Source organism: Podarcis muralis, chromosome 15 (assembly GCF_964188315.1).
Source record: "Podarcis muralis chromosome 15, rPodMur119.hap1.1, whole genome shotgun sequence".
Taxonomy (NCBI): Eukaryota; Metazoa; Chordata; class Lepidosauria; order Squamata; family Lacertidae; genus Podarcis; species Podarcis muralis.
The window spans coordinates 30609784-30627393 of record NC_135669.1 but is presented as its reverse complement, the minus strand read 5'-3'; the positions used below and the strand labels follow the sequence as shown (position 1 = coordinate 30627393).

Here is a 17610-nt window from a genome sequence, read left to right as displayed (position 1 = left end):
GCCGGCGTACAGCTTCCGGGTCATGCGGTGAACCAGAGCAGCGTACGGAAATGCCATTTACCTTCCCGCTGGAGTGGTACCTATTTATCTACTTGCACTTTGATGTGCTTTTGAACTGCTAGGTTGGCAGGAGCAAGGACTGAGCAACGGGAGCTCAACCCGTCACGGGGATTCGAACCACTGACCTTCTGATCGGCAAGCCCTAGGCTCTGTGGTTTAGACCACAGCACCACCCGCGTCCCTAGTACTACTGATAGGTATTCCCTATTTATCTTTCGAAGCCCCCAGAAAGTGTGTGCATGAAATCCGTCTGCTTACTTAGAAGCACCACTGAACACTGTGGAGCTTACTTTAGAGTAAGTGATATGTACAGGGGTTCTTTATGTGTGTGTGAGATATATATGCATCAAACCATTTTCTGTTTTCTGAGATGTTTTGTGGGGAAAGCGGTTTCAATTTTATCACAAAATATCAATGTACGAAGTTGGGGGCAATAAAAAATGATTTTTTTATTAAAAAAAATAGCATTAAAACCCTTCTCCATCTTTTTTTTTTAACAATTTGCTTCAGAATGTCTTTAATTAAGCTGGTCTGGAGTTCTTAATGCACATTTATAATATGCATGCATATTATATATGCATAAGGTACATATTTCTCATTTCTGAATTATGCAGGGAAAGATTTTTTCATCTCAAAACGTTTAAGTTTCTCAACATACAAAAAGTGGGAAAAAACCAACATGAAGTTATTTTTAATAATAAATAAATAAATAAATACATACATACATACATACAGTAATGGCGACGAGAGGGTTCACCCACTCCCCCCACAACTTCACATGAGGACCATTTCTGGTGTTTTTAAACTGATTTCGAATAACCTAAAAAATAGAATTTAAAAATAGGTTCCAGCGCTGTACTTTCATTTTTAAGGAGATGCAGTTTCTGTGAGGAAACTTTCGCGGAGGAAACACTCCTGAAATGTTTTTATTTTATTTGGGCGCGAATCTCCTGTCCCCTCCCCCGCCTCCCCCTCACTTTACAATCAGAAAACGGTCGCTACTGCCAAGAAGGCGCACGCGCGAGAGCCGCCGTCGGATTAAATGACTGCCGCGCACCGTCGCCAAGGCAACAAGGGAGGAGCGATTTCGCGAAGCCCGCCAGCTCGCGCGAGGAGCTGAGCGCGTGCGCACAAAGAGATTAGGCAGGCGAGAGTGTGTGCAGGAGGAGAAAGCGATGGAACCATAGAGCTTCTGTTGTGTAGGCAGAGGGGCCGGAAGTCGTGTGTTGTCGCAGTAGAAGTGACGCATTCCGTCACTCCACCCCTTTGTTTATTTCTTCCTTTCTAAAGCCGGACCTGCTCGCCCCTGGTCGGTCGGTCGCCGCCATGGCTCTGGAGACGGTGCCCAAAGACCTGCGTCACTTGCGGGCCTGCCTGCTCTGCTCGCTTGTGAAGGTGAGTGAGCGTGTATGTTGTCCGGTTCCACTTCCGGATAAACCGGAAGTCCCTGTTTTTAATTATGGGGAACCATCCTGGAGGGAGCCAGTGTGGCTCCTTTGCCCCTGGGGATCCCCCTACAAAGCAGGGTGGGAGAGCCCTTACTGTCCCCCTACCCTTGTTGCCTGTTCACGGTGTGCTTCCAGACCATGGAGCTTCTGGTTTAGCCATTGTGGCTCATGGCAGAAATTGCTAGAGTTATTACTGTACTGTATTTAATTAAAGTAAATAAACAAATTGTCCAGTTTTTCCCCAGCACCTTAGAGACCAACTAATAAGCATTTAATTACTTATTGTGTTGAATGTATGTGTCACCTTCTCTTCCAAAGTTCTCAAGGGGGCGTACATGGTTCTGCCCCTCCTCATTTAATCCCCACAACAACCCTGTGAGGTGAGCTAGGGTGAGAGGCACTGACTGCCTCCATAGATTACCCATCGAGCTCCATGGCCGAGTCAGGGGTTTTAACCCTTGTCTCCATGGCCCTAATATAACACTCTGACCATGACACCACCACTGGCTTTCAGACTTAACACTGTGTGAAGGATCCCTTCTGGGGCAGGACCTTGAGACTCTTTGGAGGCCAGTTCCCCAGTCCTGGCAGCACCTGGACCCTGTTCTGATAGTGATGTCCTATCACTATCGGGCAAAGATTCTGAAAATTTTATTTCGACAGGTCTTTAGCCTGACTTGACTTTATAACTCACCTAATAAGTGGATAGATGTATGAGAGGTGTGTGCCATTCATTATTTATTTACTTATCAATAAAACAATCACAATAAACCAAGCACCCATATAATACATTTTTGATTTGGCCACAGTGTTGGTGCCTGGATTGGTTTCATGTGCTTAATTTTTTGGTGTTTTTTTTTACAAATTTTAGAAATGAATTTATTTATAATAACTCTCATTGGTTGCCTTGTGAGGAAATGATGGAATGATTCCTTGAAAAGGTTGTGCTCCAGCAGGTTTTTTTGTTTGTTTTATTCAAGCTCTAGTTGTAGAAGCTTCCTTTTGAGTTCCTTTTCCTGATTTAATTTCATCTTGCTCTTCAGACCATTGACCAGTTTGAGTTTGATGGCTGTGACAACTGTGACTCCTACCTGCAGATGAAGGGGAACCGTGAGATGGTTTATGATTGCACCAGCTCTTCCTTTGATGGGTGAGTCTGCTTACTAATATTATTTATTGGATTTCTTACTCCTGCTTGACCAGGAGGTCCCAATGCAGCATACAACAATACAGTCGTACCTTGGAAGTCGAATGGAGTCCATTCCGGAAGTCCGTTCGACTTCCAAAATGTTTGGAAACCAAATTGCGGCTTCTGATTGGCTGCATGAATCAGCCTGCAGCAAATCAGAAGGCATGGAAGCCCCGTTGGATGTTTGGGTTCCAAAAGAACGTTTGCAAACCGGAACAATCACTTCCGGTTTTGCAGTGTTCGGAGCCAAAACGTCTGAATACCAGGGCATTCGGGATCCAAGGTACGGCTGAATAAAAATGCAATATTTACTCACTTAAAAGAACTTACAGAAATCCCTCCCAAAAAAAGATTGTCTAGAGCAGGGGGCCACCCATGTGCCTGCAGTCATCTCTGGCATTCACATCGTACTGCAGTGGATTTTTTTCAGTTAACCACACCCAAACCACACCCAGTTGTGATGCTTTAAGACAGCTTTGCTTGGTTAGAACAACAGCAGCTGCTTGGGAACCAAAGAAGTGGGGTCCATAGGCCTATAAGTTACATGGGTTTATATAGAGGTATTATGTTTACACATGTGTAGAAATTAAGTCATGTAATAAGCAGAGGTTGCAGTTAGCTAACAACCCTATCAAAAGAGCAAAAGTAACATTGCAGAACAAGGTCATAGATTCATCTATTAGCAAATTCCTTCATACTTCTTCACAGACATCCTGGCTCTTACAACATCCTTTCACCCAATATCCTCTTCACACTGCCTTTACATCTTAGGCTATCTATCAATACCTTTTTCTACCACCCTACTCACCCCTTGCTGATATTAGGCTTGGGGCAAGCATTAAACACACTAGGTTGCAATGTATGCTTGGCTGTGGTGTGGCACCCACAGCCATTTTTCTGGTAAGGTTTTTTGGTCATTTGAGTGTAAGCAGCTAATGATTTTTTGACTGGTGTCTCTTCATCCAGCTGAATGACCATTGAAATGATAGCAGGGCAATTATCCATGGTATGCAGTGTTAAGTAGGAAGCCGAGTTCCTTAGAGATGCAAGATGTTGGAATGAGCTGGGCTCATGTGCAAGGGAAGGCAACTGACACAGGCAAAGAGGAGCAGTTGCCTGCCTCTCAGCCTAATAATTCTCCCCACATGTGGATTGTGTAACTGAGTCCCGTGGCCTCTTGTGTGGAACAGGAAAAGAATCAAAGAGTTGCCCTCTCCTCTGCCTAGAAATAATGGACAAGTTCAGGAAACCAGTGAATTTAGGTATGAAAAGATGATGCTACTGTTTTCAAAATCCAATGATGGTTTCCCAGTCAGGAAAGAGATTTTGATGCTGAACTACACCACCCATCTTCCCAGGGCAATGGCCATACTTTCCAGGGCGGATGGGAGTTAGAGTTCAGCAATACCTGGGGGGCCAAAGATTCCCCACACCTGCTTTAGGCACAGAATATAGTAGTAGCCCTGTTAGTATATTAATATGCCCCAAGAAGGCAAGTTCCCAAGAAGGCTGGAATACTGGTTGCTTTTGATCATTCTTGGTCCCTTTGTGGGCATTGGATGTATGCAGTGAGGAGAGAACGGGGCATTCATTGGCAAAGCATGTGCTATGAAAATCTCCAGATAATGAGCAGGAAATTACTTTTGTTTAAGACCTTCTGAAGTTGCTGCCAGTCAAAATAAACAGTGCTGGGTTAGATGGGCCCATAGTAAAGCAGCCTTGTACGTTCCAGGTGAACAAGCAGTGTTCTCAGTGGATGAGTGAGGTGAGGGACCCCTTCAGGCTGAAACCCATGAGTGCATCGTCCTCAGAGTAAGCGTAGTTGATGTGACGTGTTCCTGCAGTTCTAACTCTCCTTGTCCTCTTGCAGCATTATTGCCATGATGAGCCCTGAGGACAGCTGGGTCTCCAAGTGGCAGAGAATCAGTAAGTCCACCCCTTTGTGTCCTTTCGCGCTCCGCCTTCAGCATAATTATGGCAAATGAAAAGTCAGATCAACCCAATTTCTCTGGAACTGGCTGTAAATCTTCAAGCTGTTTGCTGTTTCCTCTGTGTTTCCTTTTGGTCTGCTACCATTTGCAATTGAAGCAGCTTTTTATAACCTCTTCCACTGTTTTGCCCCCCACACCTGGGGACCTTTCACCCCCCCCATCCTATTATTACTTTCTTTAAACCCTTTTTGCGGTGGTTGTATTCTCAGTTTTCCTCACAGCAACCCTGCAGCCTTGCCAAGGTGGGGAGTAACAGTGTTTTTGTCCGTGTTTCTTCACTGCTGTTCAGGATGGCCCAGGCTCCCTTTTCATAAAGTTGTTGGTTTAAGGAGTCATAACCAGAACATGTTCTCTTCTCCCAGGTAACTTCAAGCCCGGTGTGTATGCAGTGTCTGTGACTGGCCGCCTACCCCAAGGTAACTTGCCAGGCTTTTAGTAAGAATTAAAAGTCTTTCCTTGCTCACAAGGCTAAGCTGCTCAGTCAGGCCCAAGGGGACCCTTTTAGTCCAGCATCCTCTTCAGGCCACCTAGATCCCCTAATGAGAAGCCAACAAGCTGGACATGAGGTCCATCTGGGTTGATAATCTCAGACATTTCCACCTTTTTTGCTATTGAGCCTGTGCTCATCTGGGCATTTCTGTCTTGAGGAGAAGAGCTTGCATAATATCACTAGAACTCATGGACATCTAATGAAGCGGAATTTTGGAAGTTTCAGGACAGGCAAAAGAAAGTCCTCGTGCAGTGCATAGTTAAACTATGGAACTCACTCCCACAGGAGGTAACGATGGCCAGCAACTGGATGGCTTTTAAAAAAGCATTGAGGAAAGGGCAGTCAATGTCTACCATCCTTGATGGCTATGCTCTGCTTTCACAGTTGGGGGCAGCAATTCTACCAGTTGCTGGTGTGCTCTGGTGCTCAAATCCTGCCTGAGGGTTTCCCAGAAAATGTGTCTGCTTGGCATTGTGCAAACAGGATACTGGATCTTGATGGGCCATTGGCCTAATCCAGCAGGCTCTTCTTATCTTATTTTATGTATATAATGGGGGAGGAAAAGGAAGAACTAGGCTCACAGAAAGATTAACCTTGCAGCTGGTTAGGAAATTTGCAGTTTCAGGATGTGATGCTTGCACACGGAGATGTAGATAAAACCCACTATGACAAAGCTTTTTCTTGGATTTTGCTAATTAGCTAGCTGCAGGGTTGCTATTGCCACATACCTTTTCCTTTTCCTTCCTTGCCTCTTCTCCCCACCCCTTAAACATACATCATGCTTTTTTATTGCTGCAGGCATCGTCCGGGAGCTGAAGAGTCGTGGTGTGGCCTACAAGTCTCGGGACACAGCCATAAAGACCTAAGGAGGAGGCGTTCCCACCCACCCCTCTATTGATGCTCACACAGGCCTCCATTCCTGCTCAGAACTTGCCTAATGTTAAGAAACAAAGATCTCTTTGTGGGTGTGGGGTCTTTGTCTGGGGATCAAGAGTGGACTGACTGCACCATCCTCCTCCCTGCTAGCTGAACTAGAGAGGGGCTTTCCTGAGAGGCTGTAAGTAGGAGCGACGGAAGTTTAAGTATTGACGATTTCTGTAAATATTCCTAATAAATTTGGTTGTGGTGTCAGAAATTCACATCCTGACGTTTGCTGTTTTCCTTGCCATCTGTAAAAGATATAGAGCTGAAAGTGGGGCTGGTGGGGACTTCTGTTAAGCATGGACTTAGGCTGCAGGTTTTGTTCTGATATGGATGTGCTATTTTTTGGGCTGGGGGTGAGTGGCAAGTGGCCCTCCAGATTGCTGGACTGCACTCCCATCAGCTGCAGGCAGGATGGCCCATGGTCCCAGAGAATGAGGTGTTGTCCAGCAGCACCAGGATCCTCTACTTAGTTAAGGTGTGCTGGGGAGGGTTACCAACGATAATTAAGGGCCTGGAAACCAAGCCTTATGAGGCAGGGTTGAGGGAGCTGTGTATGTTTAGCCCAGGGAAGAGGTGAGATGAAGAGGGTGTCACATTACTGCTGTCCCAGAGGGGCAGCAGGGGAGAACCCAAAGCAGTGGGTTCAAATGACAAGAAAGGAGATTCCGATGAAACATTAGGAAGAACTTTCTGAGGGAGCTGCTTGGCAGTGGAACTGGACCACCTCAGAAGGTGGTGGAATCTGCTTCATTAGAAGTTTTTAAACAGAGATTGGATGTCCACATGTTAAAGATTCTTTAGCTGTGATTCCTGCATTGTAGGGGCTGAACTAGATGACCCCTGGGGGTCCCTTCCAACTCGGTCCCTTCCAACTCTGCAATTCCATGATTCCAAGGTTTTCGTCTTGTTTTAAATATATTTGCTGTTTTGTGTTTTTAGTTATTTAGTGTGCAAATCGCCGTAAGACAGTTACTTATAGAAGGTGATAAATCAATTGGTGATGATGATAATGATTTAGAAATCTTGAACATGGCAAAAGACATTGGGAAATGAGCATAAATTGAAATAGTCTGGGTAGAAATGGATGCATGACCAGCACTGTATTTCTAATGATGGCCACTAGGAGGCAGTGCAGGACTGTTCCTTGGAGCAACTGTCTATAGCAGGGGTCAGCAAACTTTTTCAGCAGGGGGCCGGTCCACTGTCCCTCAGACCTTGTGGGGGCCGGACTATTTTTTTGTGTGTGGGATGAATGAATTCCTATGCCCAACGAATAATCCAGAGATGCATTGTAAATAAAAGCACACATTCTACTCATGTAAAAACACGCTGATTCCCGGACCGCCCAAGGGCTGGATTTAGAAGGCGATTGGGTCCCCGGGCCTTAGTTTGCCTACCCATGGTCTGTAGCCTTCCAAACATAAACCGATTTTATATCTTTATCACCCACAGTGACCCTTGGCTCTTGAATTCTTCTGGTTTTTGAAGAAGTGATTACGGTCATTACATCACACAACTTCCAGCCATATCTGTGGAACAGGAGTGGGGAGTACTGCGGCCCTCCAGCAGCTACCAGACTCAAACTCCCACCAGCCCCTTCAGCCAGCATGGTCAGGAATGATGGGAGTTGTAGTCCAGCAACATCTAGAGGGCCCCAGATGTTCCCCACACCTGCCATAGAACTTCTCTTTGACACAGTATTTCTTAACTTTTTCCCCTTTCCCTTTGTAGTCACTTGGGGCAGGTATTCAGCTGTAAGTGAGACTTGACCAAGGCCACAGAGTTTCATTTATTTCTAAAAATACCGTATTTTTCGCCCCATAGGACGCACTTTCCCCCCTCCAAAAATGAAGGGGAAATGTGTGTGCGTCCTATGGGGCGAATGCAGGCTTTCGCTGAAGCCTGGAGAGTGAGAGGGGTCGGTGCGCACCAACCCCTCACGCTCTCCAGGCTTCGCGCAGATCTCCCACGGCTTGTGGAGAGTTGCCTGCATGCCGAAGGCTGGGAGCGCTGAGCTCAGCGCGCCCAGGCTTCGCACAGCTCTCCTCCAAGGCATGGGAGCCCAGCGCTGGGCTCCCACGGCTTGCGGAGAGTTGCCTGTTATGGGGGCTGGGGTCGGGGGAAGCTCGGGCTTCCCCCGCCCCAGCCCCGTGCCTGGGGGGGAAAATAAATTTCCCCCCCTTTATTTCCCCCCCAAAAAACTAGGTGCGCCTTATGGGATGGTGCGTCCTATAGGGCGAAAAATACGGTACTTATATACGGTACTGGTATGCCATGAAAAATATATATCAAAGTGGTTTACAACATTAAAATCCAATAAACCGTACAATAAATCCTTAAAAAGAGTTGAAAACGCACGTCAGTTAATTATTGTGGAAAGGTGTATTCTTAATTGCCTGCTTATGCCTGGAGGAAAGAGAAGTTTTCATCAAGTGTTTAAAAAGTTGGCACAGAAGGCACCTGGTGAATCTTTGTTTGCAGTGTGTTCCACAGGACTGGACCAATGACACCAAAGGCTCAGTTCCTTGTTACTGTCAAATGAGCCTCACCAACACAGGAAATAGGCAATGATGCTCCTGCAGATAATCTGAATGATCAAGCTCTGGGGTATGAGGGGTTCAGGCAATTCGTGAGTTATTGAGGAATACAAGTCTGTGGGGACGTGGGACTTGGACCTTGAACCCTGGCTCTTACGATCATGCACCCTTTTCCCCAGTGGTGTCCTCAAACTGGTCCTCCTGAGCTCTGGAGCCTTTTCTTGCCCCTATTCTCTTTCAGTCCAAGCACTTAATCTACCCTGGTGATTCAGCGAGGTCTCAGATGTTGCTGAACCCCAGCTTCCATCATGCCTGGCCATTGGTCATAGTGACTGAGGCTGACGGGAGTCCAGCAGCATTGCCCACTTCTGCTTAAAAAGAGAAGAGGGGGAAAGGAATTGAGACATGGATATACAGTGGTACCTTGGTTCTTGAACTTAATCCATTCCGTGCATGTGTTCAACTCCTGAAACGGTTTGAAAACCAGGGCGCGGCCCGATAGGCTACAGGAGCTTCCTGCACTCAATCAAAAGCCACGTTGGATGTTCGGCTTCTGAAAAACGTTCGTAAACCGGAACACTCCCGGGCTTGCAGTGTTTGGGAGCCAAGCCATTCGAGTACCAAAGTACCACTGTGTTCCCTGGCGCATCCTCTGGACTGGTGACAGATCAGAAAGATCCACACTGCGTTGCAGCTATGGGGGAAGAGGTGCATGGATCAAGGAACTCCACCCACCTAGCATCATGTTGGTGGCAATATCTGTCCATGCACCAAGGCACTCTCTGGTCAGGCACTGGTCCATCTAACTCAGTTTTGTCCACACTGACTGGCAGCAGCTCTCGGGATTCAGGCAAGAGTCTCCAGCTCAAGTGTGTTGAAACCCAGGACAGAGGAATAGGGGTCCTTCCACATTTGGGTTTCTGGAAATTCATTCCAAACATTATCCTGGTTCTCATGAAGTGCAAATGAGGTGATTAAAAAAAATTATCGTCTGCTTCATGGCACAGAGCATGTCTTGACTGCTCCCTCATGCAAAATGAATTATCAGAAAGGAGCTTGATCTAACAGCATATACAGAACCCATAAGGTCAAAGTAGCAGATACTGTTGGGAGGGCAATAATGAATTCTCTCTCTCTGTGTGTGTACACTACTTCCTCTTGGTCACCCCACCTAACTCAGAGGATGGAGAGGGTGGCCCAGGAGGGGGGCATTCTCTGTGGTGGCCCCTGAGTTGTGGAACTCCCTGCAGAGTTGTCTGGTACCTTCACTATACAGCTTTGGGCAAATGTCACCGTTCTGCTCCAGCCTTTGACAGCTGAGATGTGTGTTTCAGGACCCACCCTGCTCTTTCAAATCTAATATACTTCAACTGCTTTTAATCCTAAATTTCATATTGTAAGATTCCCTGGGACCTGTTGGTGAAGGGCAGGTAATTAACTTAATCATAATATAATATCGTCTCGTAATGTAATGTAATGTAATGTACAGTGGTACCTCGGGTTAAGAACTTAATTCGTTCCGGAGGTCCGTTCTTAACCTGAAACTGTTCTTAACCTGAAGCACCACTTTAGCTAATGGGGCCTCCTGCTGCTGCCGCGCCACCAGAGCACAATTTCTGTTCTCACCCTGAAGCAAAGTTCTTAACCCGAGGTACTATTTCTGGGTTGGCGAAGTCTGTAACCTGAAGCGTATGTAACCTGAAGGGTATGTAACCCGAGGTACCACTGTAATGTGATTCAGAAATGTTTTCACTTCCAATTATTGTAGTTTCCAAATCTCAGGCACCTAATACGTACAACCTGACTTGCCTGTTTTGAGAGGAAAGTAGATCAATGATACATATTCCATGACCCGGTAGTTGCAGTTTGATATTTCTTGGTTTCCTGTGTCCGTGTTTGCCCAGGAACACTCCCCTTGCTAATCACTTTTTGGACAGTGCCTGCAACGGACTCGAGCGTTCTTCTGTTAGCCTAAGTACTGGCGCCTTGTTTTTGCAAAGGAGGAACAGCAAGCTGATATTTCAAGATGCTGCATTGTGCAATTAACTGGAGGGCGAATACCATCAGGATACCAAGTCTGCTCATTCTTATGCTTTTGAAGGCAGCAAGCCGAGCACTTCAGATGCCAGATCCGTGGCTTGTGTGATCATGCACATGAGCAAGGCATTGGTGTGTCTCGTTTGCTCATGAGCCTTTGTCATTTCCCCCTTCTTCATCCTCTGGCCTCTTTTCCCCCCTTGGAGGTGAAGCAGACAAGCTTAATTACTGGATGCCGTCTCTCTGTGTTCTGGTGCCAGGCTGTGGCTGGCTTTTAATTTTGCAAAAGGCGGGCGTGAGGTTTGGTTGTCTCTGGCTCATCCTTGGCTGCTAAGATGCTCATTTAACTCTTGCCTCCTTGATGAGGCTGGCCTGAGGGGCCTGTCATGTCAGTGCTTTCACGCCGGGCTGGTTCTGAGGGTTGACTGCGTCACTTCCCATTTGGCTCCCTGCTTTTCTTCGAGAACTTAATTCCCTTCACCCTGCAGGTGATGGCTTGAAGTGAAAAGGGGCTGTCATGTAGTGGGGGCTTGGCAGGTGTCCCCCCCCCCCCCCGGGACACGTTTATCAGGGGACCTGCCCTGATTTCCTGGAATCCAACCCCAGTAATTCATTTTATCCTTTCTTTCCTTTTTACCTTTTAAAAACAGAGCTTATATTTAAAATACAGCTTGTATTGCAGCTGCTACCCAGGATGGCTAAGCTCTGCCTCCATGGTCAGAGGCAGTAATGCTTCTGAATAAGACTTCCTGGGAACCACAGAAGGGGAGAGAGCTGCTCTGGGGCTTGGATCCTGCTTGCTGGTTTCCTACACGTATCTGCTTAGCCACTGTGAGAACACAATGTTGGACTGGGTGGACCACTGGCCTGATCCAGCAGAGCTCTCGCATGCTTTATTGAAATTTTACCCCACTATTTCCTCCAAGGGACATGGGTGGCACTGTGGGTTAAACCACAGAGCCTAGGACTTGCCAATCAGAAGGTCGGCGGTTCAAATCCCCACAACGGGGTGAGCTCCCGTTGCTCGGTCCCTGCTCCTGCCAACCTAGCAGTTCGAAAGCACAAAGTGCAAGTAGATAAATAGGTACCGCTCTGGTGGGAAGGTAAACGGCGTTTCCGTGCTCTGCTCTGGTTCACCAGAAGCGGCTTAGTCATGCTGGCCACATGACCTGGAAGCTGTATGCCGGCTCCCTCGGCCAGTAAAGCGAGATGAGCGCCGCAACCCCAGTTGGCCACGACTGGACCTAACGGTCAGGGGTCCCTTTACCTTTACCTTTATTTCCTCCAAGGAGCATGAAGTGCTGTGTTGCACCCAGGTCTCCTTCAAATGCTAAATTCTAGGTGTGTGCATTTTGTGGCTGATGCACCGTTTTCAAAATTGTGTGTGCTTTTTGTTTATTTGCATAATATTATTGCTTTCCTCGTGCAAGACCTTCTCTTTGCAAAACCTTCCCTTTTAATTTTTGCTAGCAGCGATCCTGACTCTCTCTCTTTTTGGCTAAAGGATTCGGGGAAGGGAGAATGAGCACGTTTTAAACACACATCATCTAATGTGTCTGCATGTCAGAATAGCAGGGAGCAAGTGACCTATTTTACTGCAGTGTTTGAACTGCAGGCTTCTTCCACCCGCTTGCTTGTCTTCACAGATTCAGCCCTGCGCAGCTAGCTGACTGGGGCTTAGGCATGCAGTCAGTGCTTCTGAGAACGAGCAGAGTGTTTCTCATGCCCCTGCAGTCAGTCTCCACACTGGCAGGGTCCGAGTTCTGATGACCTCTAGGCTGCTTTTGAGCCCATCTCATTTCTTTTTAAAAGTGGAAATGTTGCCAACTTAAAATAATAATAATCCTGCTCTTCTATCTTTTAACAGCGATCTGGCACACCAAAATTTAGCAGATGAGTCTTTTTGCTATTGGTCGTATCTTCACAACTGGCAGAGTGTAACCTTCTTAGTTTCTGTGTCAGGCAGCTGGTAAAAGGCACAGTTTCAGGGTAAAAAAACCAAAAACCCACCACGTGGCAATGCTATTTATAGGAAATCTGGGCGCAGGGTAGAGCAGCTAAATTGCTGCCCTTAATTTTTTGCTTTTGGGGATGTCTTGTTCCAGCTATGCCCTCTTTCTGTTCTCATTCTTCTCAAGCCAGATGGCTTCCCTGAGAGTATTTCTAACAAAGAGGGTTAAGCAAATTTCTCCCCACACCCCTAAAAGACCCTACCAATTCAGCCAAGGAATCGTGCAAGGAAATAGAGAATGCAAAGTAAAAAATGCAAAGTTAAATGCTGGTTAAATTATGGGGATTTGACACATCTTAGATTTGATGAACAATAGATTTATTCTCATTTATTGTCATAAAAACCATATTGTCTTATATTGTCATATAGGAACTTCACAGAAAGGTGTAGTGGTTAAGAGTGTTGGACTAGGGCCTGGGAGAAGAGGCTTCAAATCCTCACTCAGCCTTGATGCTCACTGGCCTTGTGAGCCAGTTGCTGCCTCTCAGCCTAGCCTACCTCACAGGGTTGTTGTGGGGATACAATGAGGGTGAAAACGATGTACCTTGAGCTCCAGTGGAGAAAAAGCTGGGATATAAATGCAATAAATAAACAATCTATTGAAAAATATGGTGTAAAAAAGGGGCTTTTGCCAAGCTTAAACTATGGGTTTACAATGCTTTAAGAATATGTAAAAATCAATGTGAGGTAAGGTAGGTTGTAAAAACTAGGTCATAGTCGGAGTAAACTCATTGAAATGGATAGACCTATTAAGCATGTCCATTAATTTCAATGGTTCCACACGACTAAAATCAGATTGACCCTAGCTTATTCTAAATTGGAGCATTAACAGCACATTTTGGCCCTCTTTTATATTCCTACTTAAGTTCATACTTGGTGCTATATGTTGTTGTTGCTGGCATCCACCTGTTTTAAGAGACAATGGAGTGCACCTCGGGGGGGTGAAGTCAAATTGCTGCGTTAGGAGCACCAAAGCCTGGGCAGCGTGGATAGAGGTCCTGGACTGCCCAGACAACAAGACCCCGTTCTCAGCCTCACTGATGTGGTCCAAAGGAAAGCAGAGCAATACGTTTGGTACCTGCTTGGCTGCAGGAGTTGCTGGAAGGAGGTGTACAAGGCGCCATCCAACCATCTCAGGGACTCCACTCCAAATTTGTTCAGGGTTTACTGTTTAATATGAGTTTCCTGTTAAAACAGTCATTGATTGTTAATTTAGCACTCAAAAAAATGCCTCATCTGAAACCCTTGGGAGCTGCTACCAGCCAGTGTAGACGGTACTAAGATAGATGGGACTGACTTGGTATAAGGCCACTTCTTACGATCTGCACAAATTAGTGTGTGGTGTCTCTAGCTTCTGGGCACACCTGCCATGTGGCCTCAGAATGTTGATACGGCTGAATGTGGCCCTCAGTCCCAAGAAGATTAGCCAGCCCTACTCTTGAAGTTAAGGGATGCGGGTGGCGCTGTGGGTTAAACCACAGAGCCTAGGACTTGCCAATCAGAAGGTTGGTGGTTCGAATCCCCGCGATGGGGTGAGCTCCCATTGTTCGGTCCCTGCTCCTGCCAACCTAGCAGTTCGAAAGCACGTCAAAGTGCAAGTAGATAAATAGGTACCACTCCGGCGGGAAGGTAAATGGCGTTTCTGTGCGCTGCTCTGGTTCGCCAGAAGCGGCTTAGTCATGCTGGCCACATGACCTGGAAGCTGTACGCCAGCTCCCTCGGCCAATAAAGTGAGATGAGCGCCGCAACCCCAGAGTCGTCTGCGACTAAACCTAATGGTCAGGGGTCCCCTTTACCCTTTACTCTTGAAGTTAAATCCCTGAGGGATGTGTCTGTGTCGCATTACATCTCTAATAGCCTAGAAGATTTTGAATGTAGAAAGACTTGGAAGCCTAAATATTATCAACTGGTTACTTTTTATTATATTTTATTGTTGTTTTCATTAGATGTTTATTTTCTGTGATTGCATTTTTTATAATTGTAAAAAATTGCTTTTAAAAAATAAATATCATTAGAGTTTATACAGAAAAATACAAAATTATTGTCACCCTTTTTTTGTCCAGACTGAAACATTAATCCAGAGGCAAAAATGAGAGAGAAGAGAAAAAGACAGAAAGACAAACAGAAAGAGGAAAGGATAAAAAGGAATTAAAAGAGAGAGAGAAAAGGAAAAAGAGACAGGTTAAGAAGCTTCTTAAAAATGGTTTTGAATGCTGTATCTTAAATAGATGTAGCCTGCCCTGGGAACTTAGGGTGATGGGCAGGTGATAAATTAAAATACAAAAAGCACAAACAACAAGGCACCACCCAGCACCTATCATTTCATGTGCTGGGAAGACTTTGTTTTGGACTCGCTCACAGACTCACTGTGCTGTTGTTGTTTTTCTCTCCCTTTTTTTTTTTTTGCGATCTTTTAATAATGGACTGCAAGAGCCAGAGCACCTTGGGGAGAGAATTGGCTGCCCTTAATTTCACCTGGGAAATGTTGGACAGGATGCAGAGCCTGTCATTTCCACCAGATAAAATTGGGGCACTCTTGGAACACCCCCCTCTGTCCTCACCTTGAGGCTCACAGCTGCTTCCTGACAGCAAGCCGGGCGCTTCAATGTACCTGTGTGTGCATTTACGATGGGCCAGTTTACAGCCAAGATGCACCAGTGGTTTGACTTCAGATGTGAGGGAGGTGGAATCTAAAGTTCATAGATTCTCCCCAGGGGCCATCTAGTCCAACCCCCTGCAGTGCAGAAATCACAGCAAAAGAATCCCTGACAGATGGACACCTGTTGATAAACCTCCAGCGAAGGGGAGGGTGTTCGTTCCACAGTCAAACAGCTCTCCCCATCAAAAGTTATTCCTGATGTTTACACGGAATCTCCCTTCTTGCCATTTTAATCCATTTCTAAGGGGTCTGACTCTCTACAACAGCAGAAAACAAGCTTTCTCCATCTTCCGTGTGTCAGCCCTAGAGATATTGGAAGATGGCTATCACATCTCCTCTTCTCCAGGCTAAACATACCCAGGTCCCTCAACCGTTCCTCATAAAGCTTGGTTCTCAGACCCTTGATCATCTTGGTCACCCCTCCTCTGCACATGTTCCAGTTATTAAACTGTGGTGCCCAGAACTGGACGCATGACTCCAGGTGGGGATCTGACCAACGCAGAATAGAGCAGTACTATGACTTATCCATAAAGGTAAAGGGACCCCTGAACCTTAGGTCCAGTTGTGACCGACTCTGGGGTTGCGGCCCTCATCTCGCTTTACTGGCTAAGAGAGCCAGCGTACAGCTTCCGGGTCATGTGGCCAGCATGACTAAGCCGCTTCTGGCGAACCAGAGCAGCGCACGGAAACGCCGTTTACCTTCCCGCCAGAGTGGTACCTATTTATCTACTTGCACTTTGAGGTGCTTTCGAACTGCTAGGTTGGCAGGAGCAGGGACCGAGCAATGGGAGCTCACCCCGTCGCAGGGATTCGAACCGCCGACCTTCAGATTGGCAAGTCCTAGGCTCTGTGGTTTATCCATATCTGCACAAAAAAGCATGTTTTTAAAAGTCCTCCCAAATTCCTGCAAAAGGCTTTAAGAAGAGTCAGAATACAGACTGCAGGGATGGATGGGGAGGCAAAGTTCCATTGCTTAGGATACATTTTAATCTAGCCTGAGACTGGTTGAACAGTCATGGCTTCTGTCCCCAAAAGGATTCTGGGAACTTTTCAGCAGCATACACCCCCTAAGGCCTGCCTCACAGAACGTTTTTGCGAGTCTGCGATGGGGGGGGGGATGGCATTCTACAAAGCGCTCTCTTTGTACTGTCATTGGGACAGCACCCGATGCGTCGTCGAGAGCGGATCTTGGAGATTATGATGGGATGCAGGAAAGTCTCTTGGGTATGTCGAACACAACCTTTACACATCAAAGCTCAGTGCCTCAAATTAGCCCTCGAAAGAAGTCGGCGCAGCAGCAGCAGCAGTGGAATAACAGAACGTGCCCCGGGGCATGTGCAGAGTGCCTACTCTTCCACGCTGCAGCTGAGATGAAAGGGAAATGGAGATGTGTGTGGCTTCTAGATATTAATGAATTATGATATGTGAGGGGGGAGGGGAAAGAGTTACGGTGCTTTCCACTAAAGCTTCAGAGCTGATCAGCAAAGCTGTCTGTCTTGAGAGGAATACCTCCAGGCGCCCTCCACAGCAGTGTGTGTGTGTATCTGACTGGCTGGAACTGCAACTGCTCCACAACACAGACACCCCTTTGTTCTAGCTAGGTGTCATTCCTGCCTTATTTTTTCCTCTTCAAAGCAGAGGATCGTAGGGTTGGAAGGGACACCAAGGGTCATCTAGTCCAACCCAGTGTTGTTGACACTGACTGGCAGCAACTCTCCTGGGCTTCAGGCGTGGCTCCCTCCCTGGAGATGCCACCAGGGATTGAACCTGGGACCTTCTGCATGCAAAGCATCAGCTCTGCCCCTGGGCTGCAGTCCTTTGAAATTGAAGCAAGATTCTAGTCCTCAAGGTTCTGAGTAAAGACTGAAAGAGGGATATAGGAAGCTTCTTCATCCCGAGTCAGGCCACTGGTCCATCTAGCTCATTAATGTCGACACTGGTTGGCAGCAGCGGCACTCCAGGTTTCAGGAAGGGGATATTCCCAACTCTCCCTGCAGAGACCTCTGGGGAAATGAACCTGGGAGCTTCTGCATGCGACGCAAGGGCTCTGGCACAGACCTACGTTCAGAACATGGCTCCATCTAGCTCAGTGTTGTCTACACTGACTGGCAGCAGCTTTCCAGGGTTTCAGGCTCCATACCCAGAGGTGATGCTCCACGGGATTGAATCTGGGACCTTCTGCACTCAAGGCAGGTGCTCTACCACTGAGCTGCAGCCCTTCCCCAAGCAGAAGTAAAGGCTGGCCCTTCACACGGCCTTTAGCA

At 46.8% G+C, this 17610-nt stretch overlaps 1 protein-coding gene across 1 annotated transcript; it reads left to right on the top strand.

Moving 5' to 3' along the window:
- Positions 1-1244: 1244 nt before the first annotated feature.
- Positions 1245-6317, top strand: SUPT4H1 (SPT4 homolog, DSIF elongation factor subunit). Its single transcript, XM_028708563.2, has 5 exons — positions 1245-1455; positions 2552-2658; positions 4568-4623; positions 5051-5104; positions 5977-6317. The coding sequence occupies exons 1-5, from the start codon at positions 1387-1389 to the stop codon at positions 6042-6044; spliced, it is 354 nt and encodes a 117-aa protein (XP_028564396.1). The 5' UTR covers positions 1245-1386; the 3' UTR covers positions 6045-6317.
- Positions 6318-17610: the final 11293 nt, after the last annotated feature.

Coding starts and splice junctions, on each gene's coding strand:
- SUPT4H1 (XM_028708563.2), top strand. CDS start 1,387: ATGGCTCTGGAGACGGTGCCCAAAGACCTGCGTCACTTGCGGGCCTGC. Junction 1,456..2,551: donor TGCTCTGCTCGCTTGTGAAG/GTGAGTGAGCGT, acceptor CTTGCTCTTCAG/ACCATTGACCAGTTTGAGTT. Junction 2,659..4,567: donor ACCAGCTCTTCCTTTGATGG/GTGAGTCTGCTT, acceptor GTCCTCTTGCAG/CATTATTGCCATGATGAGCC.